This window comes from Colossoma macropomum, unplaced genomic scaffold (genome assembly GCF_904425465.1).
Source record: "Colossoma macropomum unplaced genomic scaffold, Colossoma_macropomum, whole genome shotgun sequence".
NCBI classification, from domain to species: domain Eukaryota; kingdom Metazoa; phylum Chordata; class Actinopteri; order Characiformes; family Serrasalmidae; genus Colossoma; species Colossoma macropomum.
Genome location: NW_023494792.1, coordinates 45,331,538 through 45,358,838, shown reverse-complemented (window position 1 = coordinate 45,358,838; position 27,301 = coordinate 45,331,538). Strand labels below are relative to the sequence as shown.

The following is a 27,301-nucleotide window of genomic DNA, read 5'->3' as shown; positions in this document are numbered from 1 at the left end:
TTGTTGCACACCGACTGGCTGCTTCAGAAGGCAGTCACTCGTGTTGAGTGTCCGGTGCTGGACTGTAATGATCAAGCACCTGCTTCTTTGTCAACTGCTCGTCTGTCAAGATCCATGATCTATTGATATTATTATTAGTAGTAGTATTTCTTTCAGTGTCCTGAATAGTACTGCTTTAGTCTACCAGCAGTAAAAGCCTTTCTTTGTTTTGAAAAATGTATTCATCATCAAGGGAACAAGCTGTATTTTCTAATAAGCAGAAACCTCGTTCTGACTCACTCCATTCCCATCTGGGATAAACATCATAATTATGATGACAGAGGCAAAGTGTTTTTTACCCCGGGGTCACCCCACTTCTCTTCTAATCCAACTGTATCGAACAGCAGAGCATCGCTGCTGTTAATATATTTGTGAATAATAGGATCACATGTGGTCATGGATAATTTAGTGGATGTGATGTGTTGCAGTGACGTGAGCATCTACACACTCAGCACTGACTGGGTTAAAGGTCGTGGACGCTGTTCCGGGAAAATTAACATGCCCGGCTCAAAGTGGCATCGGTTCTATTTTTCCTCTCAGATCGGATGTAGAGAGGAAGTCGGCCTGGGCCACATGGCGACCCTCCATTTAATGCCATTAATTAAGGAGAACACTTAACATAGTGCAGTGGGTGTTGACTGGAATATATCATTTCAGTTCATCCAATCCAAACTGACTCTCCATGCAAAACTGCAGTTTAAGTGTGACTGAAAGCATCACGATTCGTAGGCAGCAAATCGTTTGAAGTATCATGTTAGTTTTACACACACACACACACACACACACACACACACACACACACACACACACATAGACTGACAAATGCACACAGAGTCTCTGATTTTATTAAAACAAACAAACAAAAAATCCTTATTAGATTCCACCACACAAGTCTCTATCCTGTGTATTCAGTCTCAGAGTCAGTGGTGCTATGTTTGGGCCCAGCCAGCCTAGGCCCACCCACATTTGTCACTGGCCCTCCCAAAATGACAAAATGAGTGATTACATTGCCATGGCATCCTTTGACTTGCCTGTAAAAATAAGTTGTATATAAATTGTTAAGCTATATGTAAATGCTGATGTGTAAAGCTTTTCCTGAATGACTTTTAATATTGGAATTGTGATGTATTGAGAGAAACTTTGGAAATATTGATGTGATGTTTATGATGCATTTTATGTAACTGTATGTCAAAGTCAAAAGTTCAATAAAGGTCTGTAAAAGGTCAAATGTACTTTCAGAATAAAAATCTTAGTAGTAGTAAATATAACAAAGCCACAAATAAAAATGCACATATTCCATAAACATTCAGATTGATATTTAGTGAAACTGCATGCCACTGTTGGGATTCCATTTATTTACTGGATACTTAAAGATACTTAGATACTTTAGAAAATGACACTTAGATACTTTAGACACGTTACTGTGCAAAGAGTGAGTAGAAAATAAAGAATTAGTAGACACTGATCTGTTCTATGGCAAACAAGTGGTCTATTTGAGACCCATGCGCTTGGAAGAATTGACGTTTCGCGAAATGAGCCTTGTCGGACGCCGTAGTCTGCTGTCATCAAACAGTATGGAGGCTTTTGTAGCTGAGCGGTGAGGAGTGCGGTTTTTATTTCTCCAAAAGCGGAGAAACTGACAGGATTCGGCAGAACGAGGTCGTTCACAACGGAGAGTAAAACCTCCAACTGAACAAGAAGGTCATTAAACGGTCTTTGAGAGAAACTGAAGTGCTGAGTGTGTCTGGAGTTGAGTGTGAGTATAGTGTCATGGCAGGGACCTCAGAGTCAGAGAAACGCTTCAGGTTCGTGGTCGTAGGTGGAGGCATCGCTGGAGTGACCTGTGCAGAGCAGGTAAGCTCCGCCGCCTGGTTTGGGTTTCAGAGGCGATTCACACCTGTCTCTGTAGTAACGTTACACAGTAGGGCTGCGAGTCGATCCCGAAAAGAATCGATTCCAGACATTAAGGAATTCAGAGTCGACTCCAAAGCTTTGAACTCGATTCCACACAGAGACGTTCAAATTTGCCACGGAGTCTGAGTCACTGACTGCACAGCCTGTCTGACGAAAACATCCTTCAACAATATACACTGATCAGCCATAACATTAAAACCACCTCCTTGTTTCTACACTCATTGTCCATTTTATCAGCTCCACTTACTATATAGGTGCACTTTGTAGTTCTACAGTTACAGACTGTAGTCCATCTGTTTCTCTGCTGGACTTTTTAAACACCTCAGGGTCCTATGGGGGTCCTGACCATAGAAGAACAGGTTAAAAGGGGGCCAACAAAGTATCCAGAGAAACAGATGGACTACAGTCTGTAATTGTAGAACTACAAAGTGCACTTATGTAGTAAATGGAGCCGATAAGTGTAGAAACAATGAGGTTGTTTTATTGTTATGGCTGATTGGTGTATAAATTCATACTTCAGCTTAATTTTACTGTAAAGTGGAAAACAAAGTAAAGTGTAAATTTTTTAACAAAACATTGTAATTAAACATTATTGCCAGTGTCTAAACATTTGTCCACTTGTTCCAGCTGTCAGGAGAATGAGGTAGAGTTTATTCCCTGTTAGTCAGGTAAGTTAATTTAACTAGCGTTAGCTCTCCTACCATCGATTATTGTGTGGAATCGATGCTTGGACCACAAAAATGTCTGGAATTGAACAGCCCTAGTACACTGTACTGTAGCCCATCTGCACAGCACTCCACTTGGGACTCTGATAGGGAGGAGCTTTAGTCCTTGTAACTCTTAAAAAATTAAAGGTTTTGATCTATGAAAACAAGCATATACCATTCAAATGTGTTAAACCATATCAGGAAGTTTTCTTTGCAGAGTTTTTAGCAAAGAAGTAGCAAATGCACAAAATGTGGTACACTAGCATCCACACTGATGAAAATAGAGTAGTTTTTTCTTCCTGTGATCTTTCAGAAATGTAGATAATGATGTGAATTCTTGTTGAACATGTGACTTGTGGAGTTTTTGAGTTATTTCATAGGGGTGAATGTGTTCAGGTCACAGGTTGAGTGAATGTGTGGGATAAAACATTATTAGTACATCATTAGCTAGTAGTGTGTCAGGTGTTGTGAAAACACAAAACCCTCTACTGTGGGCTTCAGGACTGCATGAGGAGAACACTGTTTTATGGTTTGTGCTGTATATTTATGCTGTTTTTTCTCATCACGCTGGGGTCTTGTTCTCTATTCCTGACCAGCTTGCATTGCAGTTCCCTTCTGAGGACATTGCTCTGCTGACAGCTGCTCCACTGGTGAAGACTGTGACAAATTTCAGACAGGTTGGTGAATAAAGGCAGACTCTCTGACCTTGTTATGCACTGGAGGCTTTGGTTTAAAGGAGTAGTCCAGTGTATATTTTAAAAAAAGGTTTATTTTCCAGTTGTCAGTGTGTTTAAAAAGGATGTTGATGTTTTTTGTTAAATGCATAAGACATAGAGGAAATATTACCACCTGTAGCCTTCCTTAGGGCGTAAAACTGCATCCAGTTTCAGGTTCAAAATCTTGCACAGCATCAAAGGTCCAACATCATATCTTTGGGTAATTTTGAGAGTAATGACTGAATATTCTAATGTGAATGTTTCTTTTTTTATTTTTTGCATAAAATCTTTATTTACTCAATAGCTTAATAGCTACTAATCTAGCCATACTAGCTTCAGTTTACTATGCCTTTCCACATGAGAGAGAGGAAAATGATGAAATGCATCAGTACTCACAATATTCAAACAAGTGCAAAGCAGTAAAATAGTCCCAGGCCGTACCTTCTGTGGGTTTGTTTTAATAAGATGGTCTTAAAATAAGACAGAAATAATAGCAGAAGTTGGAGAAGTTTGCATTAGCAGTGTATTAAAGCAAAATTGCCATTAGAAACGTATCATTATATGCACAAATCATACTTTAGAAGCATGTGTTTCATAAAAGAAAACATTTGTATGTGTGAATAAACTCATAAAAAAGAAGGGGAAAAAGTGTTACTGTAAAAAGGGCCTACGAAGCTGAACAATACCATCTGACTGTGCTGCTGAGTTGTGTACATAATAATCTTTTCTGTAGGTTTCCAAGACTTTAGAGGACTTCAGTGTGGAAGAGCAGCCAGCCAGTGTTTTGGAGGAGAAGTATCCAAACCTGAAAGTTATTCAGTCAGCAGTTAAAGCCCTCCAAGCAAAGCAACATGTGAGTCAAAGCAAAATCTGGAGTGCTCCACAGCACTAAGGTGATGAGGAGAATATGTTACTGACCTGGTATTTACATGCAGATGTTGCAGACTGAGAATGGGCAGGTATTTCATTATGAGAAGCTGTGTCTCTGCAGCGGCGCCAGACCTAAACTCCTTATCCAGGATAACCCAAACGTGCTGGGCATACGAGACACGGACAGTGCCCAGGTGAATCACTGTCTTTTGTACAGAAACAGGAACTTATATCAACATGTAGATATAAGTACTTTAACAGTTCAGTAGAAATAATTACAGAAACTCTGTGAGCGTTTTATGGAAGTCTTTTCTTTTACAGGAATTTCAGAAGCATTTATCCAAAGCCAAGCGCATGGTAGTTGTTGGAAATGGAGGCATTGCTTTGGAATTAGTGTGAGTATCAGTTATTACAATCAACACAATTTCGACTCCTGTGAGTTTATTGTCCAATGATGATGATTCTGTCTGATTTGTTTGTTAAACAAAACTTGCTAGCAATTATACAGCTGCGTACCGGGGAAACTTCTGACGTCACTGTGATCAGGTTATGATTTTTCAGGTAACAATTTAATGCAAAATACAGTAAATACAGTATTGTGAAAGAGTTGGAGAACATCCTTCTATTTATTTAATTTTTAGTCAAAACGGCCATTAAGTATAAGTTACTCATTTTAGCGTCAGAAAAAATCAGAAGACACGTATTTAAAAGAAAGTTACACAGAAGCCTTAACAGCTATGTATACAAAACCTTTCCACCCTTTGCATTTATTACAACTTCCGTTCTTGTCATGAGTTTTTAAAGAAATAGGGATATTCTTCCACACCTACGGTTCAGTCTTAGAAGGTTGCATTTTCTGCTTCTTATAAGACTCATCATCTCCTTAAACCATTTTAGGTGCATGTAAGCAGAATTTGTAAGGCAGCTAAGGTGTGTTTGGGTAGTTGCTTATGTGAATGTTAGTGTCTGTTTTAAGAGGAACATGATGTCAGTGAGAGCTTTGGGAACAGCTTTTGTTGGGAGGGGGCAGCTGTACCTGATTTTAAGATGGGAAGGAATGAAGAGTTAAAATGGCAGTAGCTGCACCAAAGTAAAGAGTGTTAAAAGAGAGAACTCCATCAAAACTTGGTGAAGAACGTGTCTTCTGAGGATGGAGGTGTATTGTCTGCTATTCTCATCATATCTCCATCGCTATTCTCATCATATCTTCATCAGTATAAAGCTGATTTTGGATTTGAGACCTAAATGTCTTGCCAGACCTTCTTTTTTTTGAGCCTGTTTGTGTGATGTTTACATAAAGACAAATTAAATACTGATAAATTTGGTATTTTATTTACTGTTGGAGGCTTTTGGGTAGTTTTCTTTTAATTATATGTTTCCTTCTTTGTTCTAGCACAGAAAAATAACTTGTACCTACTGGCCATTTTGACTGGTAATAAACGAAAGGTTGGTCCCTGACTTTTACACAGCACTGCACAGCAATATGACAGCGTAGTGGAATATAAATTATACTTTTTTTATTTTTTCTTTATATTTGAAAATGACTAGAATTTTATCTTGGTCAGAAAGAGCGCACAGTGTATTATTAGTGTAATATTATTGTAATCAATTGTTAATGATATTCTGAAATCAAAGCAGAATTTCCACCTTCAGATCGATGCACCAATGCATTTTTACACCCATACTGTTTCATTATGCGGTATTTGCATATTCTTTTAAAAAATGTATTAGGAATTTATTTGGTATGAGCTCATTACTGCTTTTGTGTGGTGAAAGAATGCAGCGTTAAAATGTCTAATAAATGTAGTTTTTAGAAGAAATCTGCATTGAAATCAGTGTGATTCACAGATATACATATCAATGGAATAAGCCCAGCAGTCTTACATGATCAGATGCCCCCTTGTGGCTGGATTTGTGATTGCACTTGTATCCACTTTTCCTTGTACTGTGTTTCCTTGTTTGTAGGTATGAAGTGGAGGGCTGTGAAGTGATCTGGGCTATAAAGGACAAGGCCATAGGGAATACATTCTTTGATGCAGGAGCTGCTCAGTTTCTCATCCCCTCACTGGAGGCAGACAAGCCAGAAAAAGCACTGCCCTGCAAGAGAACACGCTACACCGCTGATAAAGCCACAACCTCTAAAGATGGTAAATAAAGGTCTAGTTCAGTGCTGATGTATGAACTTTTGTTGTCTTTTTATTTGTTTGTTTTGGCTTAAAGCAGCACTATGTAAGATTTTTTGGTTGTTAAAATTGAAAGAAGTAGCATTACTGAGTCAGGAGGAAAAACAACACGCTAAAATATGGTGTCCGTGTGCAGCTGTGAGTCACCCTGTAAAGCCTGACATAGTACTTTAAAAGTCAGAGGGATCAGATCAGATAATACGGCTTTATGTAAATGTCACATGCACAGGCTGACAAAGATGGTCCGGCGTGATGTGTGGGTCTCAAATGCAAAACAGCTTTATACTGATGAAGATAACAATAGTAGATAATACACTTCCATCTTTGGAAGACAAGTCCTTCACCAAGTTTTGACTGAGTTCTCTTTTAATTGTCTTTTAAACCACTCCCAGTCATTAGATTTATCCACTCAGGGAAACACAGCTGAAGTTACAAAATGTTGTGCACATTGTCTGCAATTACATCACATGCAAATCCCCGAATCTTACATAGTGCAACTTTAAGTACAGTGGGCCGTTTTATGGATATGAGCTTCAACATTGAAACCATGAAAGGGTATCGTCACTGTCATAACATTTGCTTATATTCAAAATGATAACTTTGTATGAGAAGGAAAAACTTAACATAGTCAAGTTAACATAATGTGATTTTATTCCAGGTAATTTAGCACCGTGTCTATTAGTCCGTTTATCATGAAATGTCCACATAATGTAAAGAGCAGCTGGCATTTTATTTATGAAATAAAATTTTAATTATGAAAAATAAAAATATAAATCAAAATGTGACGTTACATCAGCTTATAACCTTGCACTTTTTGAAAAAATACTAAAGAGATACATTTTTCACCATTGGTGGGCTATAGAACAGTATGATTGTTGGTGTTTTTTCTGCCTATTCTTGGGGTGTTGGTTATTAGTTTAAATCTTGACCATGCCAGAAGTCCAAGCAGGCATAAAATCCAGAGATGCCACTTCGGCCTTACTCATTTCTATAACTTCTATAGCATGTATTGAAAATACTGCATTTACAGTAATATATCATGTTCATGTGTGATGTTTCCTACCAGGATCAGGAGAGCTTGGTAGTGCCTTAGGTCCAGACTGGCATGAGGGCATCAGCCTAAGAGGAACAGAGGAGGTGTATTTGCTTGTGAATGTCCATCATTAATTACATCGTAAGAATCATAAATTTCATTCTTGACATTTTTTATGTCTTTCTTTCCTTTGCAGGTGTCCCACAGAGTCCATGTAGAATATGAGTGTGAGATTAAAACGATGTACTCACAGCAAGACTTTATGAAATCGCCACTCCATACACAGGAAACGGATTTAGGTCAGCAAAAAGCTTTGATAAAGTGTTGCCATATTTATCCAAATGACACAATAGGCATGTAGGCGTGAGGATCTGCAGACTGTGCGCACTAAGTCACATGTTATTACCTGAAGCAGCTGCAGTAGCACATCAGTTGCTGCTGAAATGGTGAGAAGCACTGGGACAGTTTGTTCTGTCTGCTCTTTTATAAAAAGTCTAGTAAAAGGTTTTATAGGTTTTTAAAGATTCACACCTGAAATACTGCAATTGTTCAAAGGAATTTTATAGATTTAGGCAAAATAAAGATTGAAGCTGTATAAGTAGGCCACTGCTAGTGCATTAATAGCATAAATTCACAGGGACATTTGTCTAAAATGGGTTAAATCTACCGGATGTGTGTTGATCTGGCAACATTTATATATAATTAATGTCACAGTGAAAGTGCTTTTATTATTTACAATTAAACTGTTTCAGCTGAACTACAGAGAATTAAATAGTACAGTCACGAGGAAGCCCTAATGAACAAACATGAAACGGCACACATCTCACAGCAGGGACTTGTTTAGACTAGATTCATTTGTTCTTCTACTGAAACAGTGTTACTGTTCTTTTCCTCAGGGCTGTGGCCAGTTTATGCCCATTTAACCAATGGGAAGACGTTTGGCTGTGACTTCATAGTCAGTGCTACAGGTGTGGTGCCAAACACTGAACCTTTTCTCCATGGCAACAATGTAAGGGTTAAAACAACCTGCTCAGTAGAGTCACTCTGTCATTCTCTGGTTGAGATTTTTATTTCCACTTAACCATAACATAAATCAGTTTTTAGATACAGTAATGTGCCCCTGGTCAAATGATGTGCTTTGTTGTTATTATAAGTGAAAATAAGTTAATACATCCTCTACAGAGAACACACTTCTGCACATTTTAATGCAAAATTACTGTTTGTGCTGAATTTAACATACTAGGAGGAAAAATAAAGCATAAAATGTAGCCTGTGCAGAAGTTACGGCATTTTGTTTTTTTTCCGCCCAAATTATACTAACAAAAATTGTGCACTACAGTTTGCACCACAATGTCATATGTAGTGTGATCTCTGTAGAGGATTTGTTATGTTATTTTTACTTTGTTGAAAATCAGCAAAACAAGTCATTTGACCAGGAATGTTTAAACGTTTGCAAATGACTATGAATTGATACATCTACAGCTGTGACAAATGACTTGGATTAGATAATACTGTCATAAGTGATTCTCAAACGTGAAAACAAAGACAGATGTAATATGTAATGTGTATTACCATGACATTCACTCTTAAAAAAGAGGGTTCTTCAAGGGTTCTTTAGTAAAGACAGTGGTTCACTGTCAGAACACTTAAAGAAAAATTTGCATGCTTAAACGGTTCTTCGCATCTTGAAATGGTTCTTCAGATTGATGGACAATGTGTTTTATATGATTCCGTATAGAACCTTTTTGAAAAGGGGTCTATATACTTTTAAAAAGAGGGTTCTTCAGAAAAGAAAATGGTTCTATATATAACCATGAACTGATTAAAGGGTTTTTTGCATCAAGAAACGGTTCCTCAGATTGATGGAGAAAGTGTTGTATATGGTTCTATACAGAACCTTTTTGAAAAGGGTTCTTCTATTGTTGGGATGTTAAGCTTGTGACAATAGAACCCTTTTTGGTGCTATATAGAACCATATACAACACATTCTCCAACAACCTGAAGAACGCTTTCATGATACAAATAACTCTTTAATCATGCAAAGGGTTCCTTGAGTGTTTATGGTTCTATATAGAACCATTTTATTTACTAAAGAACCCTTGAGGAACCATCTTTTTATGTGTTTATGGCACCAAAATGTGTTGTTCTGTTGTTACAAGGTAGACATTGGAGTGGTAGAAGAACCTTCTTTATTGCTATATCAAAACATGATTAGTGGATTCTGCTGTCCCTTCCTGATTATGTAGTAGGTTTATGTAATGCGCTAGGCCTTCTGAGAAGCTCCCGAAGGTCTAACGAATGGCAGAGCTTGCTTGGTTCTATCTACTTAGATACTACAGGGGGCAAATCTGGATTTTTGTTTGTGGAGTTTGAAAAACAAGCATTATGATTTTATTAAATAACATGTCTCTGTAGGTCTAGTAGGCTCTGAGGGTTCCCTGTTATTTTATTGTGCATCCAGGTGGGAGTTTTATTTATACGAAACTAGTTCTGAGGGCAGTAATGGTGGTACAGAATGATTTGCTTGAGTTGAGTCAGCCAGTGAAAACGCAGAGCAGGCAAGTCAATTTGGTTTTATGAAAAAGGAGAAAAAATTGTGTTAGTTTGGTGAAGTGAGCGAACTGCTGAGGTACCATCAGCTCAGTAAGGTGAGCTGTCATATGTGTGAGTACATATAATTTACTCAGTTATATAAATCGGGTGAAATATAGTGCGATATCTAATCTTTCAAAGGCCGAATTGTCCTGCCTCCTCTCCAGGTTCACTGGCTGGCTCAAGGTGATATGATCACCTTCTTTACCTGCCTTAGAAGACATTTGTGTAAGAAAACTCCCATTTTTATTGTGCACATCACATTTAGTCATTGTTTTGTGTACTTCATACAACTAGTTTGAACTGGCAGAGGACCGAGGGCTGAAGGTCAACGAGCACATGCAGACATCTGAACCAGATGTGTATGCAGCTGGAGACGTGTGCACTGCAGGCTGGGAGCCCAGTGCCCTCTGGCAGCAGGTACAATTACTTAACAGACTAATCAGTCAGATGTTCATCACTCATATACTCTATGCATTGAATCTATTAACAAAAAACACAGGAACCTTTCTCTTTTAATATGCAAGGCGTCATAAGGGCTTCGTTAGAGAATGCAGATCATTTTTGCCATGTCCAAATCCCAGCCAGTTATTATGGACACAAGAAAATCACAAGAGTATTTGTGATCTGTAGGAAATGATGTAGTGATGTAGTAAGTGTTGAGTGATGACTGTGGCTCCCTCTTGTGGTAGATGCGTTTGTGGACGCAGGCAAGGCAGATGGGCTGGTACGCTGCACGCTGCATAGCGGCCGATGTGTTGGGAGAATCTATCGAGCTGGACTTCTGCTTCGAGCTCTTCTCTCATATCACCAAGTTCTTCAATTATAAGGTCAGTTCCTTTGTCACGCTTCATTTTTCCTCCCCTTCTCACAGATTCTGTTTTCTCTTTCCTCTTTGTTTTGAAACTTTGCATAATTCTCAGTGATGTCCCAGTCTGATCAGAAAATTTGTTATTGGAGCCAATCGAGGCATATTATAGCAGTTTCGATCGCTAAGCTAGTCACCTTTTGTCAAAAAACAGTTAAATTAGTCATAAGTAAAACGTAAGTGCACTGCTTTTATAAACTTTGCGGTAAGCACAGTCAAGACACCATAAATAATAAAAAAAAGTGCGAAACAAAGCTTATTAGTAGGTGATGAACCAATATGGAATTTATGGACCCGAAACGATAACTGAAAATTAGCACCTTACCGTCGCAGATAACTGACAATATAAATAATTAAATTATTTTAATGTTTTACGTTACTTTATAAGGATGTTTTACATTATTTGGCAGACACTCTTATCTAAACCCATTCACAACAGTATGCGAGTATAAAACGATTGCTAAAAATAAAGAATATATAATTAACTCACTACAACAGCTAATGTTTAGGATCATTATTATCTACCATTGGTGGGTTCCAAAAGTCTGAGACCACTAGTGAAAATGCTTTTTTTATATTTTGCCTTTTTTCTAACTGAATGTTTCTGCTATTACGAATTATAATATCATCCCACAACCCAAGTGAAAAGTAGACACTTTGAATTACTTATATAAATTCCAGAATTTCTTGCTTTACAGACAACATGCTCTCAGGCAGGCACAGACTCTGATCACTAACACTGACCTCTCAACAGCCTCAGCAGCTGAGGGTCATCTGAACACGAGCTTCGATGGGATGAAGGAATAAGACTCAAAAAATAAAAACCCTAAAACCCTAAAAAAACAACTGACCTTTTTGTACAAAGGCCTGAACAGGGCCAGTTCACAAATTTGCTAAAATTTGACTAGTGACCTAGAAATAGTGCAGACTCCTTAATTTCTTCTTCCTTTTACTTGTTATAACTGTTCTTTGTTCTAAATATTTCAGTAAAGCTTTTTTTGTATTTGCAGGTTAAATGAAAATAATTGTATATTTTCAAAGTGCTCTCAGACTTAAGGACTTTCCTGTGTCTGTGTGTATATTTATAAAACATAAAAAATATAAAAACATTTACACAAAGAAAAACAGTCCTCTGCATGTTAATTTGTTTGGCTCTAGTTTTAACATTCAAAGTGAAGTTGAGAGCGCCCTCCGTCACTCGGTTCGCCACAGCATATCTGAGACCAACCTGAACAGAGATAACAAGCCAATAGGTTTAGCTGATTCGTGTAGAATATGAAATGTCATCTCTGTAAATCTATACAAATTAACTTTGTACCAAACTGTGGAATAGTCCTGAACAAGATTTGTGGTTGCAACTATCTCACTCACAATGAATGCAAGTTTGCTATGGACTCCGTATCTGGAATAGGCTACTTTTAAATGTTAAATCCGAACAGTCTCAAACTATGTGTCTGCCTTTTTTGAGGATTCTTCGTATAATAATGAAAGTAACACTATTTCTTATACAGCAAAATAGAAATAATTTTGATTTAAAAATATCCACTGAACTAAAATATAGTTTGCGACAGAAGTTGCTATGATCACCATTTTCTGTCAGAATTAAATTTTATCAGTTGGCGGCTGTGACGGCGAAACTGAGAGGCCAGCAGAAGGCAGGGTAAATTCACACTATGAGTGACTACACATGCCTCTACACATGCGTGCGGCAGCAAAAAATAGTATGGCAAGTTATCAGCTGTAATTACTAGCTGTAATTTCAATATCGGGTCGATAACAAGAATAATAATTGCGTTTTTCCCACTTACAAATAATATATTGGCCACCAACATATCGTGCATCCCCGCTTATCACAGTAGAGGTCACACTGCATACCAAAACTAGAATTGACTGTAGCAATTTAAAGCTAATGCTTTATTTGGCTGTTTAAAGCTAAATAGTAAAACCAATCCAACTTAGCTATCTTGTGCTGTGTGGCATGTTATCTTCTAAAAAACAAATATTAGATTAGGACTCCATTTTGGCAAATGTTCAAAATTAAATTACTCATCAGCAAAGAAAAAAACATAATAAGGACATCCCTAATGCTGTACTGCATTACAGCAAATTTAATTGCTTGACTGTGGATATAACAAAATGCACAGTGCCACCTTTCACGCTTCAATCTGACTGGATGGAGCCAAGCGAAATTGCTTCTAAATTGCATAAAGTTATTAAAGTTGCAACTTCCACAAATCAATTGTAGGTGAAATAAAAAAATGTCTTCACTCCATTGTATTGTAAACACAGCGTAACGGTGATTTGTGTGGATGTTCTCCCTGCATTTGTCCTCCAGGTGGTGCTGTTGGGAAAGTTTAATGCACAGGGCTTAGGCTCGGATCATGAGCTGCTGGTGCGCTGCACGAAAGGTGAAGAGTATGTGAAGGTTGTGCTGAGTGGCGGCCGCATGATGGGGGCCATCCTCATTGGAGAGACGGACTTGGAGGAGACGTTTGAAAACCTTATCCTTAACCAGATGGACCTGTCCTCATATGGCGAAGAGCTTCTGAACCCAAATATTGACATCGAGGACTACTTTGACTGATCGTGCTGGTTTTACCAAGTCAAGAATGTTGAGGAACGTTTAGTTCAGGGATTGTGGGTTTTATCGTCATAAGATTCAAATAATCAAACAGGGAGGAAACGCTCTCAAAGAGATTCAGTGCAATATTGTTATCTCAATATGTTTATATGAGTGTTTACTTAAAAGAAGAAACAAGCACCTTACTAGGGGTTTGATGAACATGGTTTATAAAATAATTTAATATTCTGACTTTTTTTGTAAAAAGAGAAAAAGCACCATGACAGCATCCATGGGCTGTATAAAGATCCAGTCCTGCTGGACATTCAGAATGATTTTGCTTTCAAGACTTGAACTCTTACTAGCTGTCCAGTTATGAAATAAATGAGTATTTCATTAGATGGTCTTGTTGACTAACTGAAGCAATTCGTGTTGAACCTCCTGCTTCTTTGGATGTTTTATAGTTTATGCTTGTAGAACTGTAATACTAGTACGAGAACAATATTATTTAGCCCACCGATTCGTAACCTGGGCTCACAATGTGTTCCCGACAGGGTTGTGAGAGCGGTACTACAAAACATACACCTCATCAAACACAGAGAAATAATTTGTGTGTGCAAGCTCTGCAAAATGGCTCCTCCTACAGGCCATGGAAGACAGGTGAATGTCAATTATGAGTTCCTATTGGGTGAGCTCGTTACGGAGGGAGGGTCTTGATTGATGGCTGAACTTGAAGCATGTTTTCAGCGAGAGAATAAAGATTTATGGTCTGTGGTGAAGTGCTAGCTCAGGAACGCGGGTCCAGTAAGTGAGTAGATTTACTATTTGGTTATTCTTCTGCAATTTCTTTCGTGTTTTCACTTGTGTGTGGGGATCATGCACTTGACGGAACAGGTTGGTGCCATCTAACCTAACTCGACTAACTCAACTACCTCATGAAATTAACCAACATACTCGAGCAAATACTCTGGATATATCTGATTGGAGTCAAAGATAACAAAAATTCTGGGGTACATTTCATTGTCCACACAACTGTCATGTATGTTCTCTGTTTGGTCACCATCAGGTTTGCAGAGATCGGACTGTCCCTTCTTATATTTTCCTACAGTCACACGTGCCAGGAACATTATTTGGAGGGTATTAACTCCTGGGTTGGCAGTCAAACTGTAGTTAGCAGCATACGATGCATGTTTTGCAAAGTAAGTCCCTAGAGAAAAAGGAAAGTACATCTTGTGTAATCTTAGATATTTTTAACAATATGAAAACACAAAGAAAATATTTCAAACCTACCTTTGCCGAGTACATGAGCTCGCCTTCTCTGGTCAGAGAGGTTGCAGTCAAAATTGTACAAGCAAATGCTATGTACATTGTCTCTGCTCGTGCCGTGAAACAACATTTGTTCTTCAATGTCAGGTTGACCCTTTATTCTCTTTAGCTGTGCTCTTTTCCTAAGCATAACCCAACACAAACAGTGATGTATGGACAGATTGTATACCAAGATGTAGAAGCCATTGCTACACATTACAATAAGCACAAATGATTGAACAAGTTTACTTACCTACAGTACAACTCCCAGAGGTCCACGTTCTGTATTCTGTAAATGTTTTTAATGGGTTTATACAGTATACCCATTTCTCGAATGTATTTCTCCACTTCCTTAAACTCGTTTGTGTCCTGCTTCAGACAAAAAGCCTGATGAAGAGAGAACAGTCTTTTAAAAGGTTATTACAATAAAAATCACTTTATTAATACTAATGTGATTTTTACTTTATGGGTTGTATGAAACAACCCTAGGCTTATTATTCAATTATTCATTTTAAAACCAGGGTTCTACCCACTAAGTGATTATAAGCAGCTGCTTGGGGCCCCCTAACAACTTCTGGGTTATTACTATACCAATATATAGATGCTCAAGTGAGGGGAATAAGCAACTGGTTAATGATATCTAAAAAAAGAATTGAGAGAGGATGAGAAAAGTTAGCTTGGGAAGCAAGCAACAGTTTGGTTAGACAGAGCCCTGGATCGAGAATGGTGAGGATTCACCTCAAATGAGCATCCAATCGTCAGAAATACACAGATTAGCTAGTCTTAAATGTACATAATTTAGACAGTTTGTGATCATCATTGTTATTATTTAGCCTCTAATTTTTACAATATATCCAGTAGCAAGATGAGGGCTCCAAAAATATCCTGCTTAGGGTCCCCTAAAGGCTAGAGCCAACCCTGTATTCAGTAACTACCTTGAATTACTCACTAGCTGCTATGACTTATTCAGTAGCTACAATGAATTATAAATTATTCAGTAACTATTACAAAACTCATATGCAAGCTATGATAATTAAGTGGTCACACGGGCCTTAAGTTTCAAGGAATTAAAAGCTTAAAAGCAGTGAACTTGGTATATTGTGATGAAGCAAGAGGTATACTTTGATATCAACTGATTATGAAGACCTTGCACAGTATTTGATCATGGGACATGAGTTTCTTTTGGTGTTTGGTTATAAAGGTGAGTTGTTGGATGGGGAAATTTTTTGTAAGTTAATCACTGTGAAACTGAATGATTTTGCCAGAAGGCAGTACTAACCAACTGCCCCGCCCCCTGTCCCAGATTATGAGTTTTATAGTAAACCTCAAGTGAAAAAGCTATATAAATTAGAATACATATATTTAGATTTGTTTTAATCATACATCATACCTGATAAGGTTTCTCAGGGTCCATGTTTTCCCAGTGAGCTGGAACAGATGGTGCCTGGTCAGGACATTTACATCTGTTACATAGAAGACCCACTTTCACTTTCATTTCATGGCAAATGTGAAACACTCATGTTTCCATCCATTCACGAACAGCCCACTAGGAAGGCTAAGCAAATTTAACATGCATATACAAAAATACTGACCTTAAAGTCCGTTCAGTAGCAGAAGAGCGCTTTATTTTTCTTGTCTTCCGTGTTGTTAAGTTGGTCTGCGTGTGCTCTGTGATTTTCAGAGATCAGAAAAACAACTGATTTCATACAGCACTTATTGCCCTAAATCCAACAGTAAGGACTTTTAATGATCATAGTGTCTTGAGAAATGTTATTACCTGAGAAATTAATTCGAAAGCGGACTCCTGCTGTGGTAATGTCTAAAACTCCTTGGGGGTTTTTCAAGTAATACCTCTCCAATTCTGAGCTGGTGAGGGAGCTTATTGGATCATCCTGCGAGGTAGTTAAAAGACTTGAGAAAACAGCAAGCTGACAATAAACAGTTTAGAATAGAAATCACATGTAAATAGGACAGTACCTCAATTCTGTGCCAAATGCCACATTCCGCTTGATAGAACCAGTACCAAAGAGTGTCTGATGTGTCCATAGGCTCAATCCCATAATCCTCATATTCCATATCAGCAAACATGACAGCAGTTAAATAACAGTAATTTTTACTGTACAATACGAGATCACTGAAGACTTCATCTCACTGTTACTCCTGGTAAACTTGGCAACAGTTTGAACTGGCACAGGTGAACAGGAAAAACAACCGGCACTCCTACTTTGACATCATGTGCTTGCGCAATGGGCGTCCCCTTGACAACCACTTCCTATCGGGGTAGACACACTTGCCTAGATTATAAACATTTACAGTGTGAACAAGTGAGTCATCAATGTTATAGATGTCTCCAAGTAACTTTTTCCCCATACAAACACAATCATATTGGACTGAAAAAGTGAATTCACTTGATTAACTTTCATCTGCAAATGAATAAAATATACCAAATATATTACATTAAGACAATTTCCGTCAAGCAGTAACTGTTAATGTAATACATTTGATTCATGTGATAATGGTGTAGAATCAGGTAAATTCAACCCATTACTGTTTCCAGTGGAGACACAATAACGCACCATCTGAAATTAACCCCCCATTTCTCACACGCAAAGGACAATAAATTTCTCTAATGTACATGTATATATACAGACCATACAGTGTAAATGATTATAGACAGTATTTTACATATGTGCATGCTGAGGTGTGCAATGTGGTTTGAATTTGAAATTGCATTTGAAGACCCCACACTGGGCATTAACATAGGTTTTCTGTTTTGGTTGAAGAAATAAACTTGTTCCCAACAGCTCTGGGCTAGTCCATACATTTGATGCTAAAACCACCTACAGTAAAGCACATGGTGAGTCAAGTACAGTAATTACTAAAGGATTCGCTGCTGACTAATGTGAAGTCAGTGATGGTGGAATTCCTACTGAACTACAGGTGAAATGACAGGGGTCCCTAGCAAATGTCTTGTGATCTGCAGGACTACTTGACATGAGGTAGAATTACGGTGAGGTAGATAAATGGAATACATAAATTATCCCCCCAAAAAAGAAGAGAAAGCAGTTGTGCGTATGGGACATATACATGGAGTGAATGGACAGGAGCTTCGTATACGTATACTGGACATACTAGGACACACTAGGCCGTCTATGCGCTTCCAGTCCGTTGCCCGACTATGCTGTTTACATCGAAGGCACGCCATAATTAGCGCCATGTCCGCAGAACACACTGTCACTTTGGCACTGTTTCACAGGAAAGGCATGGCTATTCAGGTCAGGACTAATTCAGCATGTTTAATGGAACCAACCATCCTATGTGGTCATTAAATAAAACTAGAAAGCTAACGCTTTAGTCCTTCTTCTTTGACGTCAGTAAAACTCGATAAGGTACTCTGGGTAGATCTGGTTGCTGTCGAAAATCACAAAGATCTTGGGGTTGATCATGTCGTCTACGCAGCTGTCAAAGAAGTTGGCAATGCTCAAGTCTTTGGAGGGCGGCCGGCAGAAGTGAGGGTGACCCACTGTGAACTCCCCCACCAGCACCCGTGCCAGGAACATGCACTTGTAAGGCGGCTCGCTTTGGAAGATGGGTGGCGCCAGGCCGTGTCTCTGCAGAGTGAAGTTATGCTTGCTGGTCGAGTGGCAGAACTTGCTGGAGTACTTGGCATCGCGAGCGAAATAGCTTCCTGTGGAGAAGCAGGGAACATTCAGAGAACATCAGTATCAGTATACAGTTGTTTGCAGAAGTTTGAATATCTCTGGTCAAATTACATGTCCTCTAAAGGAAACAAACTTAAATATGGCATTTACCTGCAAATTTTAGTGCATTTTTTTTTAACATATTGGAAAAAAATAAACCACAAACTATGAAATCTGTCACAACATTTGCATAGGCCACATTTTGTGTTATTTTTTACCAGAGGGATAAATTCAGCAAAGAAACATTAACTGTGCATAAAAATGCCCTTTCTGTAGGGGATGTGTACTTATTTACACTTAGAAAAGTAACAAAATGTAATTTGACCAGCGCCGCCAAACTTCCGCACAGTGGTGTTTAACAGTGACATTTGATGTACATTTTTGGACTTAAATGGCAATTTAAAATAATTGCATATGCAGTACTGTGCAAAAGTCTTAGGCAGCCAAGAAAATTGTTTACAACTATATCTGGATAGTAAATGTGTTTTGCCAGTAAAAACACTAAATAACAATAGAATAAACACAATTCAACAAATACAGTAGGAGCTAAAAAGATTTTCTTGTTTTTTAAAAAAGGTCCTTAATAACTTGGTGAGATGACTACATCTGGGTTTCTGACAGCACACCTGAATTCATGTAGTGAGGGAATGATTAGATGAACTAGGTATTGGATGGTAACTGTAAAGACTGGACTTCATTCAAGGAAAGTTTTGGCAATAGTTAAGCCAACTCACACATCACATCTCAACGGAATGTTCTTCTTTTTGAGCCTGTGCACGTTATGTTAATATGTAAAGACTTATGACGTGATCCGAAAAACTCCTGCAAAATCCGACCTGACACATCTGACTTTAAATTATTATTTTAGGCTACAGGGAGACACACCATATTTTATCGTGTTTTTTTCCTCCTGACTATGTAACGCTACATCTTTAAATTTTAACAAAAAATCTTACACAGTGCTGCTTCACATTATAATAGTTGCAGTATGTGGTGTCATTGGTTATCTTCATGGAACAAGACAGAAAGACCGGACCTTTGCCGTAGACGTCGCCATGGCTTCCTGTAAGCCTCCAGTCAAAGTTGTACGTGCATATGGCCTGGACGTTGCTGTGACCCGTCCCATGAAACAGCATCCTCTCATCAATGTCTATTACACGTTTTATCTTCCTCAGCTGAGCCTTTTTTCTTTAGCAAAACATAAACATAAGACAAAAACATGGTTAAAACCTCCTGAATAGTTAATGTATAATCATTTAAAAATAATTAAACTTCTGTTGAAAACAGCTCTGAAATGGATGACAAAAGATTTGTAAATGCACTGTATACAGAGTATTTTCACTACTGTACCTCTGAACCCATGACATGAGAAAAATGGGCATGATTTCATCACAATACCTAATTCACACACTTTTATCTAGTAGGGCTTATTCCATATTATTCGAACCATTTGAGTAAAATGAATCAATTGCTCCAATCTGATTCAAACTTTTGAAACCAGGGTTTTGCATCGTGACACACAGGATAATATCAGTAATGTTTATATATTAAAACCTTACTACATAAAATTTAACTCATGGACATGACATCATTAAATTGGCTGAGAATAGAATAGAGATCAGTTATAAGTAAAATAATTGTTTCTACTAAGTTTAGACTATATTCTCTCGCTGTCTTTCTTACCCCAAGTGATATTGACAAAAAACAGGCTTTAATTTTTAGTTGTTAATTTCAGCACTCTGTCAGTTATATACAATAATAAGCCACATCAGTATTACTGCCTGCATAAGCAACAGTGGAGCAAGTGATTGGAGAGAGCTGAATCCAGTAGGTGAAAACGCAGATAATATGCATTTCGAACTGTTTCAAAGCCTCTGCTTTGCACAAAACAGTTCCAAAGAACTGAAACGAAACAAGAAATGAAATAATGTGCCCGATTACACTCTCACTACTATTCTCTCTACAAAAAAGGTAGTGGCACAACATCTGAAACACTTGCTGATGTCTTCAAATATACACTAATTCACTGAAACTGCTGAAGTAAATAAGAGCAGAGCACCTGCAGAAAAACTCCCATAGGTCCAGGTTCTGTATTCTCTGGATGGATCTGATTGGCTGGCTCATGGTCCTCTCATACAGCCGGGCCACCTCTTTATACTCGAACGTGTCTCTGCACAGTGGGATGAGCTGATGAACATAGAGACAAGGTCACATGGGGAACTTGGTGGATACAGATATGAGCACAATTATTAATGGTGCTGTACCTGTTTTTACACACTTAACAGTGAGAGAATCAAAGTGATGCAAAGAATTCTTCTTAATTCAAATGTGTACATCTTTTCCACATGGGACAAAATATATGGGTATGTATATTTCAAATTATGCATGCATTTGCATAAATTAAAAAGCAACACACTACTTCTTGCAGTGTACAGGCCTTTTATACCTGGTAAGGCTCATCAGTGTTAACTCTTTCCCAGTGGCAGGGGACAGGTAGAGCCAAGTTATCACAGATGAATCTGAGCACCATTTCAGAAAAAATATACATTAGTGTATATATCACGATTACACAATGTGATATAAACACTCTAAAATACACTGATACAGCGTCTGAGCAAAGATTAATGTGGGTTTTTTTTATAGAAAAGGAAAGTGAATCAGTCCGCTTGTTTCAGCATTGTGGTGCCAAGGTTATTACATTTACAGATATGCAATGTAAAGTAAAGGTAATACACACTTTCCTGATTATGACATACATTATTTTATACATAGATACAAGATTACACATTAGTGTATACATCACGATTACACTATGTGATATAAACACTATAAAATACACTGATATAGCATTTGAGCAAAGACTAAACAACAAACCTGACATTCACTGTCATGTTCTATACATAAATATATTACCTAAATCCAGTGGCAGACTGTAAAGCCCTTTTTATTGGTCTCTGTTTTCCAGTTGTAACGTTGATTTGCTTCATGACTACAAAATCAGAGGCACAGAAGATGTGTAAGATAAAAAAGATCCAGACAGGTCTCAGTTAAAAAAGGCTCTTACTGTGTAGTGTGGTATCCCACCTGAAAAGTCTAATCTATAGGTATATTTAGGTGTGTAAAAATCCATGGAGCCATGCTGATTCCTGTTGTAGTTCTGCTCAATCTGATCGCTGGTCACTGAGCATCCTGCACTGGGATCAATCTGCAGAGAGCACAAATGTGCAGCTGCCAAAATGACTGAGCATGCAAAACAGCTGAATGCTTAATCTACTTTAGAAACAAATGTGGTAGACTACAGCAAAGCAAGGAGCGACCACATACTTCAAACATATGCCACACTCCACACTCGGCCAGGTAGAACCAGTGCCAGTTGGGTTCTGATGTGTCCATCTCCTCCTCGCAGGACTCTTCCTCAGGGCTCTTGGGGCCAAATATTGGGTTCTCCACATGCTGCTGTGCTGCCACACACTTGTCGTTTGCAGCGCAATGCATCTACGGGAAAGCCATAAAAGTCAAAAGCCACTGAGCATGCCACAACAGCTGGAGGTGGCCAGGTTTTTGACAAATATTGAAACATGGGTGGTACTGTTTATACTAATGTGATGCTAATAAAAGCAACATGGCACCTACTACTGAAACCTTCAGTAGTGTACAGTTGTATGCAAAAGTTTGATCACCCCTGGTCAAATGTTGTTGATTTACTAAGTGAAAATATGTTAGATATTTTTAGATAAGATTAGAAGACCTCCAGAATGCTGATAAACAGAACACTGTCAAACATACTGACAGCATACACACTAACATTTTATAGATTAACCTCACATATTTACTTTGTTATATTTTCTTGTTTTTTAAAACAAAACGTTTCAAAAGAACCACTTCCTACAAATTCTACACTGCTGTCCACACACCATCCATACTGAGTGGATTTTTCTTCTCCACACATTTCCCAACGTCGCCCCATAAGGTCTCAACGGGTTTTCAGTCATGCCTGAGCTCTGATTAATGAACTGTGGAGCATCTTGCATTGTCTTACTAGAATATTTGTCATTTGCTGTGTTGTTTCTCCTAAAAGTGAACAGACAGGATGAACACATCAAAAACAGTGGCTAGACATACACGCAAGAGAGCAATGCATTTTGACAGCTGGGACAACTGAGTCCATGATTAGGCTTTTTCCTTGTCCTGGAAACCAGCTCTAAGAGCAGCTCAAGTTGGCACATATGTCACATATATGTCAATATGTGACAAATATAAGTTGAATATAAGGGAAATCCATATATGCTTATATATGGCATAGATCTGAAATTCATCTAGGGTTATATATAGGATATAACGTTATATAGGGTTCGTCCAGAGTGAGAGAGAGAGAGACTAACGTACACTCCCATGGAAACACGGCTAAGTGGACATGGATAAAAGCGGATTTGTTCAACAAAACGAATACTTTCTGAAACTTAAGATGTTAGCTAAGTCTGTTGTTTAGCGGTAAGTTCGTATCAACACATTTCACATTTCACGGGTGACCAAATCTCTTATCGTTTACCGTCTAACTGAACAAATTGAGCACATTTTTACAGCCTCGATGCCGTTACTGGGGCTACTGCTCTCACATTAGTCTTCATAACAGTCACAACAGCGGTCTAAACAGCTAACTTAACGCGCTGTGCTGTACATTACACTACATTATCTAACATTACCTTATCCGATGCGTTTTCGTGCCTCTTGGCAGGACTGATTCAGTCTATTATTTATCGAAGTACGAAGTACAGTTGCCTTTAATTTAAAAGCAGTAAAGCCCTGCTGCTGTCGTTATTAATATTATCGTCATTATTATTTTTATTTGAGCTCTTGGTTGCTGCACTTCGTTGTTATTGTTTATCTGCCGCTTCCGCATACGTCACTGTGGACGTAACGACGCCAGGACATGTCGCACCGAAACCCCGATGATTCATGAGGGTTTTCGTAGAAAAGGAAAGTGAACAGGCCCGCTGGTTTCAGCATTGTGGTGCCAAGGTTATTGCTTTTACAGATATGCAGTGTAAAGTGAAGGTAATAACCTACATCACATACAAAACAGTATTTCTGGTCGTCCCAGCTAAAACTACCTTTTATTTTGAAAAAAAAAAAAAAATTAAAACACGTAAAAAATCTTTTCGCACTAATGTCTGAATTTTAGTCATCCACTATATGATATAAAAAATGAAAAATGTACATTTTTGCTCATTCGCTCAACCCCGTTAGCTGAACATTATCAGACATATGAAATAACAGGAATATTCCACAAGTCACATGTTCAACAGGGATTGGTATCCTCCGAATTTCCTGAAGATTATGAGAGGAAGAAAAGAAAGTACTTTCATTTTATTTTCACTGATGTGATGAGGTCACTTAACAGTAGAACCCTGTTCCATAAATTTCATTACATTTCTGTAAATCATAAGAATGTCTTTAATGCCCTCATATCATTAGCAGGGGCTCTCTCTCTCTCTTTGTTTGTGTGTGTGTGTGTGTGTAAATTGGATACTCTGGATTTTCCATTATCATTGTTTGTCAAGTTGCTAGCAATACAAAACACACTTTGAAATCTGAGATTTAGGATGAAGACAGGGCTCTCCAGTGTCAGGGCTGGCATTTCAAATGTTATCAGAATTTTATGAATACAATATACACTGTGTCTGATATGCACTCACCCAGCACTTTATTAAGAACACCTCCTTATTTCTACACTCTTTGTTCATTTTATTAGCTCTGCTTACCATATTGGTTCACTTTGTGGCTCTACAACTACAGACTGTAGTCCATCTGTTTCTCTGTGTACTTTGTTAGCCCCTTTTACCCTGTTCTTCAATAGTCAGGACCACCCCACAGGACCACCACACAGCAGGTATTATTTGGGTGGTGGATCATTCTCAGCACTGCAGTCACACTGATGGTGGTGGCGAGTGAGCGTGTGTTGCGCTGGTATGAGTGGATCAGACACAGCAGTGCTGCTGGAGTTTTTAAACATGTTCAACAGGGATTGGTATCCTCCGAATTTCCTGTCCACTCTATTAGACGCTCCTACCTCGTCAGTCCACCTTGTAAATATAAAGTCAGAGACAGTAGCTCATCTGTTTCTGCTCAATTTGTGTTGCTCATCCCACATCATCACAGGACGCTGCCCACAGGACGCTGTTTGCTGGATATTTTTTGATTGGTGAACTACTCTTAGTACAACAGTGACACCAAGATGTTTAAAAACTCCAGCAGCACTGCTGTGTCTGATCCACTCATACCAGTGCATCTCATCACACTAACTCAAAACCACCACGTCAGTGTCACTGGTGGTTCTGTGGGGATCCTGGCCATTAAAGTACAGAGTAAAAGGTGGGCTAATAAAGTATGCAGAGAAACAGACAGACTACAGTCTTTAGCTGTAGGATGACAAAAGTGCACCTTTATGGTAAGTGCAGGTGAGAAAAATGGACAATGAGTGTAGAAACAAGTGCTCGGTGAGTGGATATTGAGCATCATCCTCTACAAAACGTCTGAAATCACTCCTCTTTTCCAAGTCTTCAAGGCTTTGAGAGGTTAAACCAGGGAAAACACTGAACCAGTCAATAGGCTTCCAAGGCTGGCTGGCTTTGTCCTGTGCTTCTACATTCTGCTCCTGGAGTTCCCGGCTTTGCATATGTTGGTGTTTCCATGCTACAACACATGACTCAACTCAGTAGCACATTAACACATGCTTCATGAGGTTACAATCAGTGGTGCACAAAGTACACAAATCCAGTACTTCAGCGAAAAGAGAGATACTCTTTACGCAAGTAAATGTTTTAGTGCTCTCTTTAGATTTTTTGCTTGAGTTGAAGTACAAAAGTATTTGCATTTAATTGTACTTAAGGATAAAAAGTAAAAATATAATGAGATATTCTATCAACCCCACTTTTCCCCTCTTGTGTCTTCAGTTTAGGAAATGGGTAAAATTCCACTCTCCATTCAAACTCCTAGAAAATTGAGTATCTGATTTAAAAATACCCTACAAAACATTACAGCATTTTCTTTAATTCTGATAGCTTGTCAGAGGTACACGGGCCTAGCTTCAGTTGCTAAGCTATGTTTGGACATTGAGCATTCAGGGGAGGGATTTAGTAAAAGATGTGCTATGACTGCTTTGATTTATTTGTGAAAGTGCCTCATATTCTTTCGTATATTATAGAAAATCTACTGTCACAGGATCTTTCAGAAAGTGTTGTAAAAATAGGATATTTACTGTGAAATATAGTGGAATGGAAGTAAAAGTCTCAAGAAATGGAGATACTTCATAAAAGTACAGAATCTTAAAAAAAGTACTTAAGTACAGTTATAACATCCATGTACTTCTTTACTGTCTACCATTGGTTACAACAAAGCAGGGAGACATTACCCTTACAATGAGGGGTATGAATGAGAACCAGTGGCTTCCACATGCTCCCACCCTGATTATTTGCTGAAACAGTGAATGTGATATGAATATGACATGAATGTGATCATTTGATTGGTTTGTGGTTTGACTTCAAACCAGCAGCGCTATGAGATGCACCACATTAGCAGGACAATATCACAGTGGCTACTGCCAGAGAGACTAATTAAAATATCTTTAAAAATGAAAGGGCTTAAAAGGGTTCTTTGGAAGAATCCCATGGAAGAACCACTTTAGGAAGAACCATCTTTGGAAATGGAATGTGAGTGTGAGGAACCTTTTTAAAGCTTTAAAGTTTTTTTTTTAAACCTCTACATAATGAGAACACTCCTCACCAGTGGTTGTCAACTTGTGGGCTGTGGTGGTACACCAGAGATTTCATATGATGCTTTTTCTTATGATTTATAGCGCTTTCAATAATTTAAATAGTTCTGCAAAAACTGAATGACTACAGATAAATGCAGGCATATATTCTTTATCACAGAGGATTGGAGAAAGGCCTAATTTTCTGTCTTAAGTAATCAAAAATAGTACTGCGCACAACAATAGTTCGAAACCATCATAAAAGCACTATATAACATTGGAATAAATGAGTAATGTCAAAGTTAATTGATTAATAATGACAATACTAGTAATATATCAGTAATGTTAGCACCGGAAAAGGCCTTCAGCTGACTACAGTGGACAGTGCTTGCCAGACATGGAGATGGATAAAGCAAAGAGCAGCAAACTACCAAAAACAACGGCACAGTGGAAAGCTCTAAATTAACCCCAATTTTGGGTAAAACTGAAATAGTTCTGCACTGTATTTACTCCCTTACAGAAAAGGAACTGTGGTAATACACTAAGAAACTACAGAGTTATGAACCATATCTATTTTAATTTAATATGCTTTTATACAAAATTAATATTTCATTTAATATTATATAGTCTTCTATTGTTGCTGTCGGAACAAAAGTTGCCCTTTACATTGTGTCATAATACAGAGTGATAGAAATGGCTTAAAAATGACTTAAGAATCCCATTTTGTTTCATTAACTTCCATTGAAAGTTAAGAATATTTTTCCTTCTCCTGTAAACTTACCATTTTGGAGATCACTCATTTTGGAGATCAACCCAAATAGCTTTCTAAATGATCTAAATTATGTTTAAATGATCTCCCATTGGAGTCTGAGTAAGGGCAGATTTAATGGTCTGAAATCCTAAATTCCCTCGATGAGGTTAAATGCTTCCAGTGAACTTCCAAAGCATCAAACCAGACACGTCCTCTTGCCAGTTGTTTCACAACTCCACCTGTATTTCGTCAAGCCCCGCCCACTGTGCGAGGACTGGCTGGTGGATCAGTCCTAACGCCAACCCTGGCTAG

General features: G+C 38.2%; 3 protein-coding genes across 5 annotated transcripts; 1 reads left to right on the top strand and 2 right to left on the bottom strand.

Moving 5' to 3' along the window:
* The first annotated feature begins 1,593 nt into the window (after nucleotides 1-1,593).
* pyroxd1 (pyridine nucleotide-disulphide oxidoreductase domain 1) lies at nucleotides 1,594-13,881 on the top strand. 2 transcript variants are annotated; one of them, XM_036577330.1, is made up of 13 exons: nucleotides 1,596-1,698; nucleotides 1,806-1,893; nucleotides 3,257-3,337; nucleotides 4,110-4,229; nucleotides 4,312-4,440; nucleotides 4,568-4,641; nucleotides 6,212-6,393; nucleotides 7,496-7,566; nucleotides 7,659-7,761; nucleotides 8,359-8,471; nucleotides 10,352-10,474; nucleotides 10,747-10,884; nucleotides 13,258-13,881. In XM_036577330.1, exons 2-13 carry the CDS (start codon nucleotides 1,810-1,812, stop codon nucleotides 13,504-13,506), a joined length of 1,467 nt encoding a protein of 488 aa, XP_036433223.1. In that variant the 5' UTR covers nucleotides 1,596-1,698; nucleotides 1,806-1,809; the 3' UTR covers nucleotides 13,507-13,881. The 2 variants fall into 2 exon arrangements, with proteins under 2 accessions (XP_036433222.1, XP_036433223.1); XM_036577329.1 differs by having other exon boundaries at nucleotides 1,594-1,893.
* Nucleotides 13,882-14,141: 260 nt separating this feature from the next.
* LOC118812369 (protein mono-ADP-ribosyltransferase PARP11-like) lies at nucleotides 14,142-16,973 on the bottom strand. Its single transcript, XM_036577333.1, has 7 exons — nucleotides 16,765-16,973; nucleotides 16,565-16,679; nucleotides 16,380-16,455; nucleotides 16,178-16,250; nucleotides 15,041-15,174; nucleotides 14,773-14,930; nucleotides 14,142-14,689 (listed from the first exon to the last, which is right to left on the bottom strand). Exons 1-7 carry the CDS (start codon nucleotides 16,873-16,875, stop codon nucleotides 14,424-14,426), a joined length of 933 nt encoding a protein of 310 aa, XP_036433226.1. The 5' UTR covers nucleotides 16,876-16,973; the 3' UTR covers nucleotides 14,142-14,423.
* Nucleotides 16,884-23,380, bottom strand: LOC118812367 (protein mono-ADP-ribosyltransferase PARP11-like). 2 transcript variants are annotated; one of them, XM_036577331.1, is made up of 8 exons: nucleotides 23,192-23,380; nucleotides 21,813-21,983; nucleotides 21,573-21,693; nucleotides 21,402-21,477; nucleotides 20,935-21,007; nucleotides 20,548-20,675; nucleotides 19,525-19,676; nucleotides 16,884-18,475 (listed from the first exon to the last, which is right to left on the bottom strand). In XM_036577331.1, the coding sequence occupies exons 2-8, from the start codon at nucleotides 21,981-21,983 to the stop codon at nucleotides 18,159-18,161; spliced, it is 1,038 nt and encodes a 345-aa protein (XP_036433224.1). In that variant the 5' UTR covers nucleotides 23,192-23,380; the 3' UTR covers nucleotides 16,884-18,158. The 2 variants fall into 2 exon arrangements, with proteins under 2 accessions (XP_036433224.1, XP_036433225.1); XM_036577332.1 differs by lacking the exon at nucleotides 23,192-23,380 and having other exon boundaries at nucleotides 21,573-21,716; nucleotides 21,813-21,905.
* Between the last annotated feature and the right edge of the window lie 3,921 nt (nucleotides 23,381-27,301).

Coding starts and splice junctions, on each gene's coding strand:
- pyroxd1 (XM_036577329.1), top strand. CDS start 1,810: ATGGCAGGGACCTCAGAGTCAGAGAAACGCTTCAGGTTCGTGGTCGTA. Junction 7,567..7,658: donor GCCTAAGAGGAACAGAGGAG/GTGTATTTGCTT, acceptor TTTCCTTTGCAG/GTGTCCCACAGAGTCCATGT. Junction 8,472..10,351: donor CTTTTCTCCATGGCAACAAT/GTAAGGGTTAAA, acceptor TCATACAACTAG/TTTGAACTGGCAGAGGACCG.
- LOC118812367 (XM_036577331.1), bottom strand. CDS start 21,983: ATGCATTGCGCTGCAAACGACAAGTGTGTGGCAGCACAGCAGCATGTG. Junction 21,694..21,812: donor GAGTGTGGCATATGTTTGAA/GTATGTGGTCGC, acceptor TGCTCTCTGCAG/ATTGATCCCAGTGCAGGATG. Junction 20,676..20,934: donor ACACTGATGAGCCTTACCAG/GTATAAAAGGCC, acceptor TATGTTCATCAG/CTCATCCCACTGTGCAGAGA.
- LOC118812369 (XM_036577333.1), bottom strand. CDS start 16,875: ATGTTTGCTGATATGGAATATGAGGATTATGGGATTGAGCCTATGGAC. Junction 16,680..16,764: donor GCATTTGGCACAGAATTGAG/GTACTGTCCTAT, acceptor ACTACCTCGCAG/GATGATCCAATAAGCTCCCT. Junction 16,456..16,564: donor CTTTCGAATTAATTTCTCAG/GTAATAACATTT, acceptor TGAAAATCACAG/AGCACACGCAGACCAACTTA.